Below are 16459 nucleotides of genomic sequence, written 5' to 3' on the forward strand. Positions count from 1 at the left end.
CGGGAGAAATATCAATAACCTCAGATAATGCAGATGACACCACCCTTATGGCAGAAAGTGAAGAGGAACTAAAAAGCCTCTTGATGAAAGTGAAAGTGGAGAGTGAAAAAGTTGGCTTAAAGCTGAACATTCAGAAAACGAAGATCATGGCATCTGGTCCCATCACTTTATGGGAAATAGATGGGGAAATAGTGGAAACAGTGTCAGACTTTATTTTGGGGGGCTCCAAAATCACTGCAGATGGTGACTGCAGCCATGAAATTAAAAGACACTTACTCTTTGGAAGAAAAGTTATGACCAACCTAGATAGTATATTCAAAAGCAGAGACATTATGTTGCCGACTAAGGTCTGTCTAGTCAAGGCTATGGTTTTTCCTGTGGTCATGTATGGATGTGAGAGTTGGACTGTGAAGAAGGCTGAGCACCGAAGAATTGATGTTTTTGAACTGTGGTGTTGGAGAAGAGTCTTGAGAGTCCCTTGGACTGCAAGGAGATCCAGCCAGTCCATTCTGAAGGAGATCAGCCCTGGGATTTCTTTGGAGGGAATGATGCTAAAGCTGAAACTCCAGTACTTTGGCCACCTCATGCGAAGAGTTGACTCATTGGAGAAGACTCTGATGCTGGGAGGGATTAGGGGCAGGAGGAGAAGGGGACGACAGAGGATGAGATGGCTGGATAGCATCACTGACTCGATGGACGTGAATCTGAGTGAACTCTGGGAGTTGGTGATGGACAGGGAGGCCTGGCGTGCTGCGATTCATGGGGTCGCAAAGAGTCGGCATGACTGAGTGACTGAACTGAACTGAACTGCCTAGGGGAGGGTGGAGTGAGGTTAGAGAACTTAGAGGTTAGAGAGCTGAGGAATCCTTCCCTGGGGATAAGGCAGAAGCTGGGAGGGTCTAGGAGGCAGGAAGTGTGCAAGGCCCCAGTGGGAGGTGGCCCACCTCCTGTTACTGTCCCCAGGCCCTTGGTGTCTGCTCCTTCCTGAAGTACATGCGTTTCTGTTGGCAGAGCCTGGGTAAGAAGGCCCTGGGTGAAATCTCTGTGCCTGTGACCATGGCAGAGAGTCTACTACAGGTTCTCAGGGATCGGTTTGAGGGCAGCACCCTCAGCGACCTGCTCAACTCCCAGATCTACACCAAGTACAGGCTGCAGCCCGACGCTCTGAGTGGCTCGTCATCTTCACAAAATCACTCCAGTACCCCAGATCCTGAAGAGGAGTCGAAGTCAGAGGCCACCTTCTCAGAGGAGGAAACTGAGTCCCCCAAAGTGAAGGCTGAGCCCCCCAAGGCAGAGGCGGAGCCGGTCAAGGGAAAAACCGAGCCGCCCATGGCACAGAGCGATTCACAGCTGTTCAACCAGCTTCTGGTGACTGAGGGGATGGCTCTCCCCTCCGGGATGAAGGAGGCAGCCAGTGGTGAGTCAGGTGCTGGGAGGGGAGGGCAGAGAGGTGGGAGCAAGTCCTGGGTGCCCCCCAGAGAAGTGGGTGGTCAGTGGGGAGGGCACGCTGTGGCACGAGATCACTTCTGAGTGAGAAGGTGCGTTGGGAGCTTGCATCCATTTTCCTTCCTTGGACCTTGATTATGTACAGTCTGTCACTGCTGCCTTCCTTCAGTGTCCCTGGAAAAGGAGGGTCCGTTTTCTAGAGTATCGTCATCTTCATTGCCTGACTATTAAATCCCTCACACAGAGTTGGGAACGTTCTGGATGCAAGCTACAGTAGTGAACAGGGTGTTCAAATGTCAGTAGGATAATTGGGCTTGACCGTTAGAGGGTTCCAAGGTGAAGATGCCGCAGTTTTTTTTTTTTAAGCCGCCGCCTTTCCCTCACAACTTTCAGAAATGATTAGAGCCTTGCGGGGTCCTGGGCCACGCAGCTCCCTGGACCAGTACGTGGCAGCGGTTGTGGCCACTGTGCAGATCTCCAGCGTGGACACCAGCCTGCAGCTCTCAGCGCTCTGCGCTCTCTCCCAGGCTGTGGAGGAAGTCACAGAGCGAGACCACCCTCTGGTCCATCCTGACAGATTCCTGAGGTTAGAACCCTGGGCAGGGAAGTGGGGGTTACGGTGTAAGCTGTCAGCTGGGGGAGGATAGTGGTAGGGAGGGAAGGAGCTAGGAGATCAAGAGTTAGAAAGGCTGGGGGAAAGAAGGGCCAGCTTGAGGCGTAACTGAGCAGGAAGGTGGACTGTATGATGGTTAATATTCTGGGAGCACTTGTTCTGTGCCAGGCCCTTGTGCTTAAAGTTTTATAAGCATTCTCTCTTTAAATCCTCCCATCTGCAGAGGAAAACCTGATGCTATTCTTATCCACCGTGTGGATCGGGGACTGAGGCTTAGAGAATTTAAGTAACTCGCCCAGTATGACAGGTAGTAGAATCAGGATTCAAATCGAGATCCTTTTGGCTTTTGAGTATTTTTTTTTTCCTCCCTCTCTACTTTCTTCCTATTAAATTAAGAAATAATTAATGAATTAATTTGGCCACATCAGATCTCAGTTGTGTCGCGCAGGGTCTTCGTTGCATCATGCAGGATCTTTCATGTGCGGGGCATGGACTCTCTAGTTGTGGTTTGCAGGCTTAAAGCCCCTTGGCGTGTGGGATCTTAGTTCTCCGACCAGGGGTCGAACCCACGTCCCCTGCATTGCAAGGCAAATTCTTAACCACTGGACCACCGGGGAAGTCCCCTAAAATTTTTAAAAAATACTTGTTAGTTACAAATAGTACACCATTGTGTTCCTTTTTTAAAAGATCCAGAGAATGAAAAGTCAAAGTCCCTTTTTACTGCTGTGGTCACACATCCAAGCACGTATCCTTCAGACCTTCTAGAGGCTTACATTTGCTAGTGTATTTTGTGCATTTGAGTTTTAGTATATGTGATCACACTCTGTCTGTTTCTGCAGCTGTCTGCCTGCACGCAGTGTGTCTGCATGCGGTATGTCCGTCCGCGTGGTGCTGCCTCGTTCTCACTGCTGCCTTGGACTCTGCAATATGATTATACTCAAAATCAAATGTAGCCTGAGTTTGTAAAATTTTACTTTCTTGAAGCATATAGTTGATTTACAATGTTATGTGAATTTCTGCTGTACAGCATAGTGACTCGTTTGTATATTCTTTTTCATGTTCTTTCCCATTATCTTTTATTTGAGGATACTGAATATGGTTCCCTGTGCTATACAGTAGGACTCTGTTGTTTAACCATCCTATATATAATAGCTTGCAGCTGCTACTCCCAAACTCCCTGTCCATCCCTCTCCCACCCTCCTCCCCCATTTGGCAACTACACGTCTGTTCTCTCACATACAGTGTTCTAAGGGATCTATTTTTCTTCACATCTGCTAGCACTAGCTATTATCATTTTCAAAAATCTATCAGGTTGACAACATTTTAAAGTGATTGGTACCTTTTTGTCTTTAATTTCTTGAGAAGATAGGCATATTTGCATGCGCTTCTTGTATTCTGCTATAAATATTTTTATCCTTTGCCCATTTTCTTATTGGGTCTTTGTCTTTTTCTATTGATTTGCAGACATTCTGGATATTAATTCATTATTGCTGTTCCAAATATTGTCTCTTCTATAATCATATTTATTTTCTGAATATAAAATAATATATATGATCCCTATAAGAAAATGAAAGTTATGAGAATAACGATCATCTGAAAAGCCTCTATGCAGGGATAGTCACTGTTAACATTTTAGTAAACATCCTTACGTATTTCTTTGTTTATTCATGTGCATCACCTCTGTATATTAACTTGTTTACAGTAAATCAGGGCTCCAGAGAGGGGGATATATATTTAAAATACGTTTGGTTCACATTGTAGTCATCGTAAGGCCCATGGGAGAAGACAGAAAGCAGCTCTACATGGGGAGGGACCATTAGAGCTCTGGCCGCTGGTCCCCGTCGGAACTTGGTGGGGTTATGGCTCTGTGGGCCCCAGGATCCCTGCACCTCCAGGCCTTGAAACCCCAGAACAAATCCTGTTGTCCAACACAAAAGGCAGGAATAAACACAGAACCTTCTCAGTACTTTTGTTTGCGTTATTTCTCACGATTTGTCTTTTTGTCCTCCATTCCTTCCTAGTTCCCAGACCAACTTCACCATCTCTGTCCAAGGGAGAAAAATGTTAGTCCAGCTTTTTTCCTCTTGAGACACTCACTGTAACCCAGGGATTCTGCAGGCACCGCTTCCTTCCCTTCAGATCTGCGTTTTCACCTGACCCTTTCTGTAGCTTAAGTGCCCAGGGTCTTAAATTGGTGGCTAGTATCTTTTATTATGTTGACCTTTTAGATTTTCATGCAGCTATCTTTCTCAACATTTTTTTAATGGTTCCTAGGTTTAAAGAGGGTCTGTTCCATTCTGGGACTATAAAAATATTTCCTATACTTCCTAAAAATATCTGTGACTTTACTTTTCACATATATTTTAAAATCTGTTTGCAGTCTATTTTTGCAAGTGGAGTGAAGCGAGCTCCAGCCTTCCTTTTCTCAGATGGATAGCCACATGTCTCTGCCTCACGTTTTACATGGTCCTTGCAGTCCTTACTGTCTGAGATGCTGCCCTTACCGCTCTTCTCATCTGTTCATCTGTTTGGCTACCCTGTATTTCCAGAGTTTTAATTATTATAAGTTTTTATTTTGATAAGTAGTAGGGAAGTCTACAGTTATTTCTTTCCAACCAGTCCTTGACTATTCTTGCCTATTTTATTTTCTCTTTCTGTGCCTAAATCTGTCGAGTTTTTTTTTCCCTCATGATTTTAGTTATATTTTACATTGGGATGCATCATCTGGTGTGCAGCAATAATGAAATAGCTTATTCATAATAGAAACAAAAATATTTCAGTACAGAGTCTTTGTCAGCATAAGGCTGAGGGCAAGAGTACCCTGCAGGCTACCGTACTCTTATGCACTTGTCGGCTTGTCATTTTTTTCTTTAAGATCTTTTGTAGACCAGTTGAAACATTTTTCTCTTGGTAAGGGCATTTTATTTGTTTATTTTGGCTGTGCTGGGTCTTCATTGCTGTGCAGGCTTTTGTCTCTGGCCAGCAGGAGCTCCTCTCCAGATGTGCATGGGGCTCTCATTGCAGAGGCTTCTCTTTGTGGAGCACACGTTTTGGACTGCACAGGCTTCAGTAGTTGCAGCTCCCAGGCTCTAGAACATGACTCACGGGCTTAGTTGCTCAGTGACCTGTGGGATCGTCCCAGATCAGGGATCAAACCTGGGTGTCTTGCTGTTGGCAGGGGGATTCTTTACCACTGAGCCTCCAGGGAAGCCCTGCCCTTAAAAAAATAATACCTTTTGGGCATTTTGATTTAACATTGTGGTGAATTTGAAAGGATGAGCCAGAGCTCATCACCCTTTTGCTATATTGCCTGCTCGATAAGGAGAAGAGCCTGAGACGGACAGACTGCAGAGGAGCGGGCAGCAGGATGGAGGGGGTGGGGGGGTGGACTGGATCTTCATGGACAGGCTTGGACGGGCAGTCAGGTGAGACTCTTGGGATGGGAAACCCCGACGTCTCTCCTCTCTCAGGGAGAAGCTGGTGAAGACGCTGGTGGAGCTGCTGACCAACCAGGTGGGAGAGAAGATGGTGGTGGTGCTGGCTCTGCGGCTTCTTTACCTGCTCATGACCAAGCATGAGTGGCGCCCGCTCTTTGCCAGGGAAGGCGGCATCTACGCCGTGCTGGTCTGCATGCAAGAATACAAGACCTCCGTCCTGGTGCAGCAGGCGGGGCTGGCAGTGAGTGGGCCGGGCTCGGCGGTCGACTGATGGCCAGGGTGGGCAGCTCAGGGGTGGGCTCTGCTGGTCTTGAGGAGGTTCTCTGGTCATTCGGACAAGGAGGAGACATTGGGATGGAGGAGATCCAGCTGGGGAGTCCAGGAGACAAAACACCTCTGTGGAGGCAGGGAGAAAGGTTTCTGAGAATGACTCCCAGGTTTAAAGGTGAACAGCAGGGGTGGATGGAGTGGGGAACTCTGAAAGAGGAAGAGATGTACAGAGAAAGATTGGGTTTTTAGGTATGTTGACTTTTTCAGGGCTTTTTATTAACAACCAAGTGTCTGATTAAAGGCAAGTTTTTTAGATGTGACAGTAATTTTTAGCCATTTTATCTGAGTGGTCCCGGAACACAGAAAATGCCTCCTCACCAGGTGTGGGTAAAGCCAAGCCAGCATCGCATTGCAGCCTGGCCAGCCCCAGGCCCAGGGAGCAGGGAGAGGCGGCCCTCGCTCGGGGAGGGAGAGTCGGCTTCCTGAGCGCTGCAGACAGAGGGTCAGGCTGGTGGGGAGGTCCAGGCAGTGTGTGCTCCGTTCAACCTGAGGCTCCCTGAGGGGACAGGCAGGCCTTGTCCAGAGCAGTTCTGAGCATGGATGCCAGCAGTCCAGTGAACTGGCGCGCGGGTGCTCTTGAGGCAGTCTATGCCTGGGGGAGGCTGACAGGTCCTTCCTTTATGGGGCCAGCCTGCTGCTGCTTCTCCCCAGAGCAGCCAAGCATTCCTAGTCCAGGCCAGTCTGTTCAAAGAATTTCCTGATCCTTTCAAAGTGCGTGACCAAATGCTTCTAAACTCAAACTCTTGCCCTATAACAGAATTGCATCATTTTGTTTATAACTTAAGGTGTCCAGAATTCAGCTTGGAGTGGGGAGGGTAATGTAGCCAAAGGGAGAAAACCTCATTACGAGGTGGCATTTGCTTGATGGGTCCAGCCCTCACCAGGGGATCGTCCTGAGGAGTAAGTTCTTTCCTCCATCCCAACGAGGTTTCCTCTCCAGAGTCAGCCCTTTCACCAGCCAAGACCTTCTCCACTCTGATGGTTTAGTGTTCATCCTAATTTCAGGTTCTCTGAGAACCAGCCAACATGTTTGCACATTCTAAGTATTTTTTCCTGTAATTCCAGCCTCACTCTGCCTGTGAGGCAAACCAAGTAGCCTCATCCAGGCAGGCTGGATACTGGCTTTGGCGGCCTGGGGATGGGGGTGGGAGTGTTGGCATCCAGGTGGTAGCAGCAGCAGGGCAGAGGCCAAGGTTGCGTGGGGTGGGGTGGGGTGCAGAGTTTGAGAAGGGCGACTCAGAGCTTCCGTGGTTGGGATCAGGCATTAGAGGAACTCCAGAAAGGCAGGATGACTGGGAGGACAAGAAGTTACAGAACTCAGCTTGAGGGAGAGGTTTTTCAAAGGGAGAAGTGGCCGAGTGAGACGAAAGACAGCATCAAGCAAAGTCTTGAATACATGTTGAGGCTGTGAAAGGGCTCCGTCCGGAGGGGACGCTGCAGACGGGTGGCCACCCGCCCCTGCACACGTTGAGCCTTGGTCCTGGCAGAGAGAAGCTGCAGGCTCATGTTACCCTGGAGCCTTGGGTTTTCTGGTTGGCTTTCTTTTCTTCCTTTTTTTTTTAAGCCTTTTATGTCCCATCACTGCCTCTTTCATTTCTATTTGCAAACAGCTCATTTGCCCCAGAGTTTGAGGTTTAGAATGCAGCCCGGCTCTCTCTCCTCTTCTGCACAGAGGCCATGCCCACTCCTGACTCTGTCTCCACACCCCCTACTCAGGCGCTGAAGATGCTGGCCATTGCCAGCTCCTCGGAGATCCCCACATTTGTCACCGGCCAAGATTCTGTTCATCCTTTGTTTGACGCCCAGATGACCAGGGAGATCTTCGCCAGCATTGACTCAGCCACCCGCCCGGACTCCGAGAGCCTGCTCCTCACTCTCCCTGCTGCTGTGATCCTGATGCTGAACACAGAGGGGTCAGGACCTCCCCTCCTGAATGCCAGACTCCTGTTAAGCCCCACGCCCTGCCGCTCCCCTGCCCCGGGCTCTTGTGTTCCCTTGTGCAGAAGCTCCCTTCCCACTGTCCCCTCCCTTCCCACCCATCTCTGGATGAAATGTCCTGGCCCTCTCCTGGTGGCTAGAAGAGAGGCCAAGTGGTTGAGGGTAGGGAGGTTCCAGAGATCAAAGACCCCTGTCCTTCTTTCTTGGGGTTGGGAGGAGTGACCTGAGGTCAAGAGGCCAGGTGTCTGGCCTCAGAGGGACCCCTGGAACCCCTCTGTCCCCAGCTGCAGGGCTCCTCCCTCTGTGCCACCCCCCTGCTTCTATCACATTCATTCTCTTTCAATTTCTTCCGGGGACACCTCCCTCTTCCCAGGTGCTCCTCCGCGGTGAGAAACGGCCTCCTCCTGCTCAACCTGCTTTTGTGCAACCACCACACACTGGGAGACCAGATCATCACCCGCGAGCTGAGAGACACCTTGTTTAGACACTCGGGCATAGCACCGGGGACAGAACCCATGCCCACCACCCGCACCATCCTCATGATGCTTCTCAATCGCTACTCGAAGCCGCCTGGCAGCCCCGAGCACTCAGGTACCGTCGTGGAGGTAGTGGGTGTGCTGAGGAGCTGGTCTCTACCCGCAGCCAGGAGGGCTCAGGTTTACATCCTAGTTCCTTGATAAAATGACATGATGACGCTTCAGGAAATTAATGAGGGTTTTCGTGCTCAAGTTAGGTCTCAAGTAGGACTTCCTGACCACGAGGAGAGGGGACGTTTAGAATAGGTGCAGGGAGATTGGTCTTCTTTGTATAAACATAAAAGGGCTCCCATCTGTCTGAGCTGAGTGCAGTCCACTCTTCCTGGTCACTGCAGGGTTGGTTGAAATGACTTCTAGAGAGGCCTTCTGTAGAGAAATTGTAACTTTTGGTACAGAAGTTTGTGACTTAGAATGTGAAATATCGATACCTTAGGGAAGAAAGGCTCTGTATTCAACGCACAAGTGAAACCTAGAAGTATGGGGGCAAATCGAAATAGGCACTGTGTCTTTTAGTCTGTCCTTCTGAAGCCACCGTGCTCGGTAGTATAGGGGACCTGACTATAATAGCTAGTATTTGTTGGCTTGTATAGTAGCACAGCTCTCATTTAGTAATCAGAGTAGTGGGACCATATGAATTAAAACTGTGCTGTTTAACTTGACAGCGTTTGCCATACCGATTTTTTTTTTTTTTTCGGATACAGCCAGATATATATTTAGTCCACCAACTCAATGGACGTGAGTTTGAGCAAACTCTGGGAGTTGGTGAAGGACAGGGAAGCCTGGCAGACTGCAGTCCATGGGGTCGCAAAGAGTAGGATATGACTTAGTGATTGAACAAAAACAAACTTATATGTTTGAAGCCAGAAAAAGAAGTCTGCCACTGTCGAGTAGAAGCAGTAAATGTCCTCACAACGGGGCTGGGGGGGTTTGGGGGTGGTTTTCTGCATCTGTGCATCTCAGTCTGACCAGCTTGTGTGACTCTCCCGCATACCCGTTTTTTTCCCTCCCATGTCTGGGCAGCAGCGCCAGAGACCCCCAGCGCCCAGGGCCAGGAGGGGAACCCTGAGCTGCTGATCCGATCCCTGGTGGGGGGCCCGTCTGCAGAACTCCTCTTGGACTTGGAGCGCGTGCTGTGCCGAGAAGGGGGCCTGGGGGGCGCTGTGAGGCCCCTCCTCAAGCGCCTCCAGCAGGAGAGCCAGCCCTTCCTCCTGTTCCTGTGGACTCTGGATGCCCCCGGGCCTAATAAAACCCTGCTGCTGACGGCGCTGAGGTGAGAGGCTGGGGTGGGGTGGGGGGCCACTTGTGTGTCAGGGGCAAGGGCAGCTGGCCAACTGTAGGGGCTTCACTTGTTGCCACCCCTCGCCAGGGTCATGACCCAGCTGCTGGATCACACTGAGGCCATGGTCCTCCCCTGGCACGAGGTCTTGGAGCCTTGCCTCAACTGCCTGAATGGCCCCGGCAGTGACTCTGAGGTACCCGAGCCCTGGCCAGGGTGGGCAGGGGAAGGCAGCCCGGGGGCACCAGCTGCCTGGTAAGGCCTCGGAGGGGCACAGCACAGCCAGCCTGGACAGGCCGGGACACTGGGAGGGAGTGGAGGAAGGAGGCCAGTTTCATCTGAGGGTCCCCAGAACCGAGGCCTCTCTGTGCCTGAATTTTAGATTCTGGGTTTGGGAGGAGCCCACATTCCCCAGTTCATGTAGTCCTTGCTCTCCACCTTTGCAGGAGGGTGTGCCCCGTGGGGCAAGGCTCAGGCACCTCAGCTGGCCATTGCCAGCTGGTGCCCGAGATAGGCTGGTCCTGGCAGGAGGAAGCGTGGGGAGCTGTGCCCAAGCTGTGCCCCTCACCCCGGGTCCTCACCCCAGCTTTCTGTGGTACTCTGCTCTCAAGTTCTCTGAAATCTCAGCCACTGCACCCCCACATCTAAGGCCACCCCTCAGCCTGCCCTTTGCGTCCCTGTGTTAATCTTGGCATCTCTGGGCCAGATCGTTCAGGAGCTGCTATGCTTCCTGTATCGCCTGGCCTCCACGCACAAGGACTACGCAGTGGTGCTCTGCTGCCTGGGAGCCAAAGACGCCCTCACCAAGGTCCTGGAGAAGCACTCGGCTCAGCTGCTGCTGGCCTGTGAGCTGCGGGACCTGGTGACGGAATGTGAGAAGCACGCCCAGCTCTACAGTAACCTCACCTCCAGCATCCTGGCGGGCTGCGTTCAGGCGAGCAGCATGCGGGTCCAGGCTGAGGGAGGCGGGAGGCGGGTGAAGGGGCCTCACGGTGTCCCTCTTTGGCACAAGTGGTGGCGGAGCTAGGGCGCTTGCTCCCCAGCCCTTGCCGCACGTGGTTCTGTTCTGCCAGGATTCTGGAGAAAGGGGCTGAGCGCTCTGTCGCCTCGTGACTCTTTCTCCACATGTGTCTCCATGTCCCTGACCCATCCCCACACCCTTTCTCTCCATGTCCCGGCTGCAGATGGTGCTGGGCCAGATCGAAGACCACAGACGAACCCACCGCCCCATCAACATCCCCTTCTTCGACGTGTTCCTCAGGCACCTCTGCCAGGGTTCGTGCCCCCATCTGCTTCCTCCTGCGGCCACCCCAGCCTCTGCCTCCTCTCCCTTCCTGCTCCCTCGTCCCCTTCCTGCCTTCTCTCTCAACTAACCAGGCTTCCTGCGGGCCCGCAGGCTCCAGCGTGGAGGTGAAGGAGGACAAGTGCTGGGAGAAGGTGGAGGTGTCGTCCAACCCGCACCGGGCCAGCAAGCTGACGGACCGCAACCCCAAGACCTACTGGGAGTCCAACGGCAGCACCGGCTCCCACTTCATCACCCTCCACATGCACCGCGGTGTTCTTGTGAGGTATGAGCACGCCCGTGTCCACGTGTCCACGCACATGAATATTCTGATACACCCCAGTATACGTCCTCAAAGAATTACCCACATACACACGACCCCGACTTAGACGCCCTGTGCCTGAGGGGCCTCACACCCGTTTTGTGAAGTGAACAGACACACGTGTCGGCCTGATCTCCCTGAGTACGGTGTAGACCTCCCCTCTCTGCCCGAGCCTGCTCCCTCCACCAGACACGCTTCACCGCCCTGTGTTTTGATGGAGGTAGAGCAGCAGCTCACCCACTCCCCGTGTGGGCGTTGGTTTGTTGTGTACTCTGTGCCAGGTACCCTGCGAGGGCCTGGAGCCTCACCAACAGTGAGATAAGGGGCCTGTCTGCGGGGATCTGACAGTCTTACTGGGGAGCCAGGCTGGAAAATCAGCAAGAGTGAGTAAGAAAAAAGTGATAGTTGACAGGTGCAGAGGATCCTGATGCCAACTGAGATCTCGGAGGAGGCTGCAGACAGAGGGGCCGAATGGGTTAAGTTTGTGGTAGAAATTGACCAGGTAGAGAGAGGCCAACAGATACACAGACAGCATCTGTGCAGAATGGAAGCAAGAAACAATGATATACTGGGGGGAACTTGAAGTAATTGTGCTTGGCTGGGATGAAGGGTCTGTGTAGTGAAGTGGTAGGAGAGGAAGCTGGAAAAGGAGGCGGAATCTGTTGAGTTTTATTCTGAAATTTGAGGAGCCACTGAAGGATTTTAAGAGGGGAAAAGACAGAAGTAGGTTTTTTTATTTAGAGAACTTTGGCAGTTATGTGAATTTGGCTGGCAGGCCAGGACAGAGTTGGAAGGTTTACTGAGTGATGAACGTTCAGAGAGGCGGCGGGAACGGGAATAGACAGCGAGGAGGCGGTGGAAGAGGAGAGCTTGAGAGGTGGTCTGCGGTACCTCCCGCTGGCTGGATGAGGGGAACCATGAGGGAGATGTCATGTTTCCTAGTTGGATAGCTGGATGGGTGCCAGTTCTCTTTCCCAGGAGAAAAGTGGGAAGAGGAGCAGGTTTCTGTGGACAGATGACCGATCTGTGTGGGCACGTGGATCTGGAGGTGGCTGTGGGCGTGGCACGGACCTGTCTGTTGGATGCGCGGCATACAAACTCAGGAGAGCAGTCTAGGGTAGAGACGTGAATTTGGAGTGCTTCGGGTATTAACTTTCAGCTGAAACCATGGGTTTAAGTGAAATCGCTTTGGGGGAAGGTTAAGGGAAGAGCAGGGAGCCTAGGGAAGACCAACGCTTAAGCAGAGGACAGGATTCTGAAGAGGATGTAGTGGGCAGAAGTCGTTTTGCACCAAGATCAGGGCCCTTGGTTCAGACTCAGTCCTTTCTCCTCTCCCAGGCAGCTGACTCTTCTGGTGGCCAGTGAGGACTCGAGTTACATGCCAGCCCGGGTGGTGGTGTTTGGGGGTGACAGCGCTAGCTGCATCAACACGGAGCTCAATACGGTGGGGACCCCGTGCCCGCTCCCCCTTCCTTGCCATCCTCCTGTTGGTCCCGGGGGCCTTATCGGGTGGACCCAGTGCCTGTGGAGCTCCCACATCCCTTCTTCCTGGGCAGGCACTGCTCTATAAGCTGTGAGAGTGGAGTCAGGGCTGTGGAGGTACATAGATCCACGGGCGCGGGATGGGAGAGGTGAGGGGCGCACACCCTCACAAACTCGGCTGCTGTCAAGTCTTCCGGCTCCACTCCTGTCTCTACATCTTCTCCCCACCCCGCCAGGTGAACGTGATGCCCTCCGCCAGCCGGGTGGTCCTCCTGGAGAACCTGAGCCGTGTCTGGCCCGTCATCCAGATCCGCATAAAGCGCTGCCAGCAGGTGGGCTGGGGGACTAGGGGGCACGGGGTCCAGGAGGAAGCAAAGGCTCTCCCTAGCGGCTGGTTCTCCAGTGTTCGGGGCCAGGCTTAGGTCAAGGGTCATCCTCTGTCTGCTTGCCGTGTGTGGCCCAGGAGCCTGCTGAGTTCCAGAGAGGCGGGAGTGCCTCCAGGGAGCCGAGGGGGTGAGAACTGTGCCTTGCAGGGCGGCATTGACACCCGGGTTCGAGGTGTGGAGGTCCTCGGCCCCAAGCCCACTTTCTGGCCGCTGTTCCGAGAGCAGCTGTGTCGCCGTACGTGTCTCTTCTACACCATTCGGGCCCAAGCCTGGAGCCGGGACATCGCGGAGGACCGCAAGCGCCTCCTCCAGCTCTGTCCCAGGTAGGTGGGCAGGGTGCAGCCAAGGAGATACGGTTATTAGGGGGAGGACGGGAGCGGCGTTTGAAGGATCAAGCAGCAGCTGGAGGAGGGAGCCGAGCAGAGGCCAGAAGTGTGTGGTGGGGGGCAAGGTGAGGGACCAGCTCATCCAGGGCAATTGAGAGTGGAGCGCACGTGGATGGAGGCCTGGGGATGTGTTTAATCCTTGACCAGACGTTCTTTGTCCCCAGACTGAACAGGGTTTTGCGTCATGAGCAGAATTTTGCAGATCGCTTCCTCCCTGATGAAGAGGCAGCCCAGGCACTGGGCAAGACCTGCTGGGAGGCCCTGGTCAGCCCCCTGGTGCAGAACATCACCTGCCCGGGTAACTGCCCCCACCCCGGCCCCGCTAACCTGCTCCTTGAAGTCATCCCCAGGGCTGATCTGGGTTAATGCTCTTGGCTCTCTTGGTTCCTGTCCTTGTCCCTGAAGGCCTGTCACCTCAGTGTCCTCTCCGCCCCACCTGACCCTGTCCCCACATCCCCAGACTCCAGCGGAAGCAGCCCTTGGTGAGGGGAGGACGAGGGCCCTGCTGCCCGCATATCCTTTCCGTGCAGTCGCTTCTCCCCTCTGCTGCTCCCGGGCTCTCCATTCCGTCCCCCATGGAGGCCTGTTTCTGACCTGTCTTCTTGTAGATGCGGAAGGTGTGAGCTCCCTGGGGTGGCTGCTGGATCAGTACTTGGAGCAGAGGGAGAGCTCTCGGAATCCCCGGAGTCGAGCCGCGTCCTTTGCCTCTCGTGTGCGTCGCCTTTGCCACTTGCTGGTGCATGTGGAGCCTCCTCCCGGACCTTCTCCTGAGCCACCTGCCCGGCCCCGTGAGTCCCAGCCGTGGCTGGCTGAATGAAGACTCGGGCGGCGGTGCTGTCTGGTTCCTCTCTCCTGGGTTTCATTCTTCCTTTCTGCTTTGCCATGGGCCTTCCCGGGGCTGAGTTCCCTGGATGCTGGGACTCACCCAGCAGCTGAGATGAGCATGTTCCTTTGCCCTCCGCGTCCACAGCCAGCAAGAGCAGTAAGGGTCGGGACCGGAGCCCTGGGCCTTCCCCCGTTCTTCCAAGCAGCAGCCTGAGGAATATAACGCAGTGCTGGCTGAGTGTGGTACAGGAGCAGGTAGGCAGCGGGGCTGAGGTCGGGGCAGGCCGAGGCTGCTGGGCGGCCCCTGGGCTGCGATTTCCCATCTCCTCAGGTCAGCACGTTCCTGGCTGCAGCCTGGAGGGCCCCGGACTTCGTGCCCCGCTACTGTAAACTCTACGAGCGCCTGCAGAGGGCAGGCTTGGAGCTCTTCGGGCCCCGGGCGGCCTTCACGCTGGCCCTGCGCAGCGGCTTCTCTGGCGCCTTGCTGCAGCAGTCTTTCCTCACTGCTGCCCACGTGAGTGCTGGGCCCAGCGGCCTCCCTGGCCCCTTCTGCTCTGCCCTTTCATCTCCTTCCTCCCCCGACCCCCGAAACTCTGCTCCCTCGTCATGGTTTGCTCCTGCCCTTTCCGTTGCCCCCAGATGAGTGAGCAGTTTGCCCGGCACCTTGACCAGCAGATCCAGAGTGGCCTGACGGGTGGAACCCCTGGAGTGGAAGTGCTGGGGCGGCTCCAGTGGCACCTGGAGCCCATCATGGTCCTCTCTGGCCTGGAGCTCGCCACGACTTTTGAGCACTTCTACCAGTGAGTGCGAATCTGGAGAGGCAGGGTGTGTGAGGCCTAGAGTCTGAGGGTCGGGGGAGACCTGAGTCTTAGAGGGAAGGCAAGGGAGGTGCAGTGGGGAGGTGAGGTTAAGATGCAGAGATGGCCGTGGCCCTGGGGACGGGGAGGATGAGGCAGGCTGCAACCGGGGGTCCTATGTTCTGGAGTGGGAGGTCCTGCCGAGCGCCCACATTGAGGCTCGGCTGGGCTGTGCACGCTGCAGGCACTACATGGCGGACCGTCTCCTGAGCTTGGGCTCGAGCTGGCTGGAGGGGGCTGTGCTGGAGCAGATCGGCCTTTGTTTCCCCAACCGCCTTCCCCAGCAGATGTTGCGGAGCCTGAGCACCTCCGAGGAGCTGCAGCGCCAGTTCCACGTATACCAGCTCCAGCAGCTGGACAAGCTGTTCTTGGAGCAGGAGGACGAGGAGGAACAGGGCCTGGAAGAAGAGGAGGTAAGAGCAAGGGAAAGAGTGGGAGAATAGGTGAGCAGGAGAACGTGGACCAAAGAAGGGAGCCCAAGAGCCCTTGGAATCCTTCTGTCTCTCAGGAGGAAGAGGAGGAAGAGGAGGCCGAGAAAGAGCTCTTTATCGAAGATCCAAGTCCAACAGTCTCTGTACTGGTCCTGTCACCACGCTGCTGGCCGGTCTCCCCTCTCTGCTACCTGTACCATCCCAGAAAGTGCCTTCCCACAGAATTCTGTGATGCCCTTGACCGCTTCTCCAGTTTCTACAACCAGAGTGAGGAGATAGGGACAGGCAGTTGGAGATTGGGGTGAGATTTGGGGTGGCATCTCAGAGAGGAGGAGGAGAGAGGATCTTTGGACAGGAATGCGTAGATAGGAAGCAAAGTGGTCTCTAGATAGAAGCATCGCTAGGGAAGGAAGGGTGGAGAAGTGTGGGTTAGATCTTCATTAATTTCTCTCTGATTTTCTTCAACTTTGTATGAACTTGCTCTGTTTTTCCTTTTTTAACTTCAAGTTGTATGCTTATTTAATTTTTAGTCTTTTCAGACTTCTGGTTTTCAAATGAAAGTATTTAAGGCTGTTCATTTCCGATCGACATTGCTTTAGCTGCATTCAGTAAGTTCTTGGTTTTTGTTTTGTTTTGAAGAGTGTTTTTTTTTTTTAAATTGAGGTAGAGTTAGTATTCAATGAAGTACACAAGTCTTAATTATAGCTTAATGAAATTTATATCCATATGCCCTCCTGTAAGCAGCCCCCCTACCCGATCAAGATATAGAACATTGCCAGCACAACAGAAGGCTTCCTTCTTCATGTCCCCTTTCTAGTCAGTATCTTGCAGGAGAAATTACTATTCTCCCTTTTATCATCGTAGGTTTCCGCCTTTAATTTAAACATCATACAGATGGAATCATAGAGTATG

At 53.2% G+C, this 16459-nt stretch overlaps 1 protein-coding gene across 3 annotated transcripts in view; it reads left to right on the forward strand.

Moving 5' to 3' along the window:
* CUL9 (cullin 9) overlaps positions 1-16459 on the forward strand; it is a 37333-nt gene that overhangs the window by 6241 nt on the left and 14633 nt on the right. For 2 of the 3 annotated variants that reach the window (XR_011251474.2, XM_069564531.2), the window contains exons 7-26: positions 1012-1417; positions 1840-2032; positions 5530-5737; positions 7543-7739; positions 8138-8355; positions 9321-9570; positions 9667-9772; positions 10283-10510; positions 10761-10851; positions 10973-11144; positions 12519-12624; positions 12899-12994; positions 13196-13371; positions 13599-13732; positions 14043-14222; positions 14405-14514; positions 14591-14773; positions 14899-15059; positions 15301-15529; positions 15625-15814. Coding sequence is in view for 2 of the 3 variants with exons in the window: in XM_069564531.2 (XP_069420632.1) it covers positions 1012-1417; positions 1840-2032; positions 5530-5737; positions 7543-7739; positions 8138-8355; positions 9321-9570; positions 9667-9772; positions 10283-10510; positions 10761-10851; positions 10973-11144; positions 12519-12624; positions 12899-12994; positions 13196-13371; positions 13599-13732; positions 14043-14222; positions 14405-14514; positions 14591-14773; positions 14899-15059; positions 15301-15529; positions 15625-15814 (3634 nt within the window). In the remaining variant the exon portion in view is untranslated. The remainder of the gene's footprint in view (positions 1-1011; positions 1418-1839; positions 2033-5529; positions 5738-7542; positions 7740-8137; positions 8356-9320; positions 9571-9666; positions 9773-10282; positions 10511-10760; positions 10852-10972; positions 11145-12518; positions 12625-12898; positions 12995-13195; positions 13372-13598; positions 13733-14042; positions 14223-14404; positions 14515-14590; positions 14774-14898; positions 15060-15300; positions 15530-15624; positions 15815-16459) is intronic. The other variant, XM_069564532.2, reaches the window with a different exon arrangement.

Source organism: Ovis canadensis, chromosome 20 (genome assembly GCF_042477335.2).
Source record: "Ovis canadensis isolate MfBH-ARS-UI-01 breed Bighorn chromosome 20, ARS-UI_OviCan_v2, whole genome shotgun sequence".
Lineage (NCBI taxonomy): Eukaryota > Metazoa > Chordata > Mammalia > Artiodactyla > Bovidae > Ovis > Ovis canadensis.